This window comes from Nestor notabilis, unplaced genomic scaffold, assembly GCF_000696875.1.
Source record: "Nestor notabilis isolate BGI_N333 unplaced genomic scaffold, ASM69687v1 scaffold14320, whole genome shotgun sequence".
Taxonomy (NCBI): Eukaryota; Metazoa; Chordata; class Aves; order Psittaciformes; family Psittacidae; genus Nestor; species Nestor notabilis.
The window spans coordinates 13,608-20,171 of record NW_009912613.1 but is presented as its reverse complement, the minus strand read 5'-3'; the positions used below and the strand labels follow the sequence as shown (position 1 = coordinate 20,171).

The following is a 6,564-nucleotide window of genomic DNA, read 5'->3' as shown; positions in this document are numbered from 1 at the left end:
TTTGGGTTGGTTTCTTTTCCCCCCCCCCCCCCAAGAACTATGTACATGCCACATCTGAAACATTTATTTTTTTTCAAGGAAACAAAGAAGGAATTATAATGATAAATCCTAAGTCAAAGGGCCTATAAATTACTAATTTTGATTGAGTTAATGTTACCACTATAGACAAAAATGAAGTTGCAAATCTGGAGCACCAGGCTCATTTTCTCTGCCTGGAACTCTATGCAAGACAGGCTGGAAAAATAAACAGTAAACACCTTTCTGCAGCATTGATACTCATAAAAGACAACAAAGCATAGCCACTGGGTAGACAACATACTGCTAAATTTAGGTAAGTCCTTTCCTGAAGCTTGATCTTCCTAGAGAATTTAAGAAGAAAAAAAAAAAAAAAAATCATCTTTGTTATTTAGGATGTCCTACAATCAACCATACTTGAACTCATGTGAATTCACACGAGAAATTAGAAGCTGATTGGCTGTAATATCCCACATATTGCACAAGCCATAGATAAACTGATTATAAATTCAGGTTAGAGAGAAAACAGGAGGCAACAGGATTATCACTGAAGGAAGAAGATAAAGCTGCTTCTCTCTCCTTCACAAAAGAAGTATGTTTGGATAAGGCTGTGACCAAGGAAGAAAGGAAGAGACAGAAAAAGAATTAGCTACCATTATTACAACAAACTGGAAATTAGAAGAGGCGGTTCTGAGTCTGAGTGAAACTAAAAATCATCCACTTCCAAAAGTAGGTGGAAATAATTCCATGCAAACCTGTTCCTTCAGAAGTCTCCACCCAGCTACATAGATACATTTAAATGGAAATTTATAGGACATGCATAATTTTTGCCGTATCTGCACTATATTTCATTAAACTACATTAACTGCTCCAATTACAACTACTAGAAAATATTCAGACTTCTCTGCTCTAAAAACACCCTCCCAATCTTGTTTGGAATTCAGTGGGAATGGAAATAGGTAGAGACTTTCCATGCTCCTGGCTCTGCGAGTGCACAGCTCCACAGGAAAGCAGCCTCCATTCTCCATGCAGGATGCCACCTTTCACCTTGAAAAAGGGATGATTCACCACATTGAAATGGAAACTGTTTTTACCCATGTTTTGAAGTAGCTGAAGTACAAAGCTGAGGTTCAAATCTATTAAGCCCAAAAAAGCAAAGTTAAATATTGGCTGAGCTTCTGAATCTTCAAGAGAAAGAATTAAGCTCTATTACCCAAGAGATACTGTTCTTGCACAAGCACCAGCATACTCTTACTAGCAAAGTGTTGGAAGAAAGGTAAACAGTTCAACTGTATTCTTATTGTGAAAAGATCACAGTTTTGTAATTTAAAATATAAAAATATAGTGTTACAAATTTCAGTTATTCTTTCCTGATAATTCATTACAATGTACCAGTAGCACAATGCCAGGATATAGTGAAGGCTTTTACACTAAAGTTAGTTGGGATTTTATTTCTGCTTCAAACACAGTAACACTGACATGTCTCTACTTCAGACTTCTATATTTCTCAACATCAGAAGTCAATTTTTCTTTAAAGTTTGCTGTCCAATCCATAGTTAAGGTATCTAAGTAAGTGCTGGGTTCTAAGACACATTGTGGACACAGCACTCTCCTTATGTCAGTTAGACATGCTAGGTTTATTTGCACTTCTAACAAGGATTTAGAAGTTGAATGTTAAAAGATGGTAGATGGTTTTGTTTTTCTTCTGGTGGATATTTGTTTGTTGTTGTGTGTTTGTTTCATGAGGGGTTTTGTTTTGGCTTTGTGGGTTTTTTGGTTAGTTTTTGTGTTGTTGCTGCTGGTTTGCAGGTTTTTTAAAGCCTTGGCCATACTCACCACAAATGATAAAAAAACTCTACCATTAAAATAAATCCTCTAATAATTACTGCTTTCCAAGAGACTGGTCCCTGTAGTTGAACTGTTACTTAATGTGCTTCAGCCAGCCTCTACTATAAAGGAATGGAGACACCCCAGGCAATATTCACACAACAAGTATTGGAACCAGCTGCTGCAGAGCCACCTTAGGAAAAAAAGGTTTCTCAATTTAATTGGGAAAACAGGAGGAAGCATAAATTTTACTGCCATTAATAACTTCAAGCAATCCTGATATGACTTTACCTCACCCTGATGGCTGGACATGTGCTTTTTGTTAGGGTCTTCACCACATCTGACCTCTATTGTTTGCTCACTTGATCAGGTAAGAAAATGTATGTTTCTTTACAGGATAAACGAGGCCTATTAAAGTCAGAAAAAAACACCACAGTAACCTATAAGAAGCTCTGTTTTTCAACAGATGTGTGAAGCTCCATAATAAGTTCATTACAAAAAGGCCAAGTGAACTCATAAAGAGAACACATCCACTTTAAGCCTTCTTAAAAGAAACTTTCATAAAAGGAATACAACATTAAAAACCCACAGCCCTCCATTAATTAGAGAGCAAAGTACTACCTCAGTTTGAAACAGCAGCCAACATATAATCCAGCTTGGCTGCATACCATATCAAGACTTGATTGTTAAGAAAGCCAACATACAACTATTTGGCAAATCTTTGATTGCTCATTAAACCTAACTTGTAAAGAATGGAAAAATATCAGTGGAATTTCAGCAGTTCCCAGAAAAGATTTTAGATAATAAAACTCCCAAAAATTCTATCAATGAACCTAGTGAAGGCAGACTCCTCAGAAGGGCTAAATCTGACTGCCAAAACCAATTGCACAGCCCTTAGACTTCTCCATAAGATTAGGCAGCTACTGCTTCTCAGTGAGCTGACACTTAATCTTGGAACACTGAGAAATTAAGAATATCAAGCCAGGGTGCTCACATTAATATGACATTTAGGCTTGATACACACTATAACTGGCAAAACTATATTATTGCTACTTGGGACTGATCATGCTGTGTTTCAGAATACTGTATAAAAAATGAGCATCTTCTTGGCTGAATACAAATCCACCAAGCCAATTTTCTTTCACTCAGTACTGGAAAACACAGCCCAAGATGTTCATCATCACTTAAAATCTTTTTGAGATTGAACACCTTGGCACTGTGTAACACTTTCACAGCATTGTGGTAACACTTTCACAGACATATGCACAACCCTTCTGCACTCTACATCCCATTTGGACATTTGCAACTGGTGCTGTTTTGTGCCCTGCCCATTCTTCAGTTCACCAATACCTGTTAACTCACTCATGGGTGGATGCAGAAACCCCAGTCCAGCCTGCCACACTTGCATACTGCCAGGAGCGCCTTCTGAACAGGATTACACCAAGAAGAGTTTGCAGCCTGCCATAACACACACAGCAGCACTCAGCTGGTTCTGCTGTACAAACTCCCTGCTGTTCTCATAGAGAATGGAGAACTATTTGTGTCACTTCACAAAGGCTAAGAAAACACAAAACAGCACCCTTATTAGATGAATGTGAATCACAAGCTGTGGGTATATTTAAGAGAGCTGTACTAAAAATTTTGTATTTGGTTTGGCCAGTTAACTGAAAAACAAAGTGGATTTGGTCCAAACAAGAAGTGAGGGGGGTTTATTCTTCCTTGTGGACAATGTTTTCATCTGTTTGCTGCCAGGGCATTTACTTCAGAAACCAATCATGCATCCAGGGCAAGAATTATGAGAAAGGGTAATATTTTCGGAAGAGTATTCCCAGGGATAAAGGAAGGATGTGAATCCGTTTTCTTGAAGTTCAGCTCTATGTTTCCCCCTCTCAGTGAGAATACTTTCCAGAAGTGAATATGCCAACCACCAAACTCTACTGTATTTGGAGCAAATCACTTCTCCACTTGATTATGCCAGCCAAAGCAAAATGAGAGCACTGTAAGAGTGAAGCAAACCTCCATGGAATAGTCTATAGCTCACTGCTTTGGTCTCTCCTTCCATGGTGATAATTAGAGGTCACTGAATCTGTTTTTCACATTTCAGGCAAACTTCTAGTTTAAACCACTTGGTGAATTCATGTGAATTCTCACCTTAATTCACTAAACCCATACTTCACATATACTAGCACATAAAGCATTCACATAGAGAATGTAAAAAAGATAACTATAATTTCTAGGTATTAAAGCAAGCCATCAGTACAAAAAGCATTCTCCCCAAGGCCCTGGTGAACCAAACCTTACAAGGTTTTCTTAAAGAACTGAAGCCACACAATCCAACAAAATCTCTTTTTATACCCCTTTGAGGAGCTTGCGTATGAAAACCCCTTGATACAATAGGCTGTATCTCATAGGCCTCCACAGCCCTGCTCCAGCTTCTGATCTCAAGTCTGAAGCCAAATTTCCTTCAACTGCACCCACTTCTTTGAGATTCAGAGCGTAACAAAGTTCAGCTGTAATTGATTAACTTGGGTGCCTGGAGGAAACAAGAGGAGTCTTGTCATATACAATACTTCAGACTTGTAAAGAGAAGCTGTGAAAACTAGCAAGTGGTGTTGACTGGCAAAGCTACATGGGGAAGTAGACACTGGCACTATTAAAGAGAAAAGGCCAATTAAAATGGAAACCAAGACTAAGCAGAATTTCTCATGTCCATGCTTTCAACAGCAGCCTCAACATTCTGGAGAGGATGATAGTCCTTCTCAATTATATTCACGCCATGTTTAGTCCATATCTGATAGCTCAGTTGAAGCCAGTCTATGCCCTCTGGTTCCAGTCTCCACCTACAGTTAGAGTCTTCCTACTCCCAAGCCACAAAGTGTCCCTTGGGAATGTGGCACATCTTCCAGAACTGCAGACTGCAGCCACCTCAGTGCTCAGCCCTAAACCATTGCCTGACAAATCCTGTCCTTTAATTCTTTGCAATCTCAACTCTTCCCTTGAATACCTACTACATTTAATTTATACTCATCTCAAACCCAATGTTAAAGACTCAAAGGCACAGCATGCACAAATGTTAAATTTCAGTAGGCTGAGTCAACAAACCTGACCTCTTGGCATTAGGAGCTGTATGGTAACTTGTCAACAGCTGTTGAGGTGTGTTAGCACTTTAAGGTGACCAGCAAATTTAAGCCGAAGGGTACTGACTTGAATAATGTGTACTTAATACTCAAGTAACCTGTATAAAAGAGGTATCTAACGCATGATTATTTTATTAAGGTTGCAGGCTTCCCTGAGACAGGATACACAAACTGATGTATTTGAGAACTGAATCACTTTATAAAGAATCAGAGAGTTGTCTATGAAACAAGTAATAGACAATAATTCTACCTACATTTTCTAAGTGAAACAACTGCAAATAAGTCAGTATCAAGGAATTCTAGAGGGAGGAGCTAGGGCAAACAGCACATGGCCCTGTGCAAAAAAAGATGAACACATCCAAGTCAAGGAAAGAGACACAACCCACAGAGCCAAACAGAAAGTGAAGCTTCTGAAAGTAGTATAACTTTCTGTACATTACCCAACAGCCACTTCAGGAACAGACTGCAGTTTTAGCAGCCAGTTCTTCCAAGCTAAACATCCTTCTGCACAGGCCTACTTAGAAGCTTGAAAGAATGGCATCTGAAAAGAAATTCTCCTCTTCACATTAGCATCAGACATTAGAAAGCAGATATTTAACTGATGAATTTACTCTGACTTTAATATTAAATGGGGAATTAAGGGGAGCAGGCACTTCTCAGTGATCTGTGTTTTGCCATTGCTTGGGGTGACAAGCACCCAGAAGCCCCAGGTTTAAACCTCTGCTTCCTCCTGGCTTCCCCTCCTCCCTGGCAGAGCATGAGACTGAGAAAGTCCTTGGTCAGACCAAACATTACTGAGCAACAACTAAAACCATCGGTGTTATCAGCATTGTTCCCAGACTGAAAGTCAAGAAACACAGCACTGCACCAGCTACTAAGAAGGAGAAAAAATGACTGCTATAGCTGAACCCAGGACAACTAGAGCACTGGATTTAGTACATCCCAAACCAAACATATCTCAGAAAGTTTTGACGATGTCTTACCATGGAATAGTTAGGGTTGGAAAGGACCTTAAGATCGTCTAGTTCCAACCTTGCATCAGTGTCTCACACATTCAGGGCTCAACAATATAACACCCTCAGCTTCCACCTAAAAACGAGCACTCAGCTCATGGCCAAATCCTGCTAAACATTTAGTATATCTACCAGAGCAGCCACTAGATAGTATGAGCCAAAGAACACACACAATGAGCAGTAGAAACTCCCTCCTGAGAATTCCAGTGTACAGCAAGGATCAAATTGGACAACCCCCTGCTTTTTTCAAACTCCTTACTGGTTTTCCCCTATGGACAACAAAAAGTTTCACTTGTATCTGAAGTACTCACATGATCTTAACAGTTTCAGACTGTCAAGCTGAATAATAAAAAATTGAGAGTAGTAAGGAAAGAAGCTCTCTGGCAAAGAGAAAAGTGATGTAGCAACTTTTTGGCACACTATATCATGATATGAACAGCCTCACCGTTCCTTCTGAAATGTCTATGTTACAACAAAAGAAAACATACCTAGAAGTGCAGTTAGTTTGGGAAGTAGACCAACTTGCACCATCTTATTTCTCAGGCTTGTGTCAAAGGACAGATTTAGCAAGA

At 39.3% G+C, this 6,564-nt stretch overlaps 1 protein-coding gene across 1 annotated transcript in view; it reads right to left on the bottom strand.

Moving 5' to 3' along the window:
- The window catches only part of KIFAP3 (kinesin-associated protein 3), a 63,468-nt gene that overhangs the window by 46,366 nt on the left and 10,538 nt on the right, over window positions 1–6,564 (bottom strand). Inside the window, 1 exon segment of the mRNA XM_010020375.1 lies at window positions 6,481–6,564. This exon segment is cut by the window's right edge and continues 31 nt beyond it. Within this exon segment, the coding sequence (XP_010018677.1) occupies window positions 6,481–6,564 (84 nt within the window).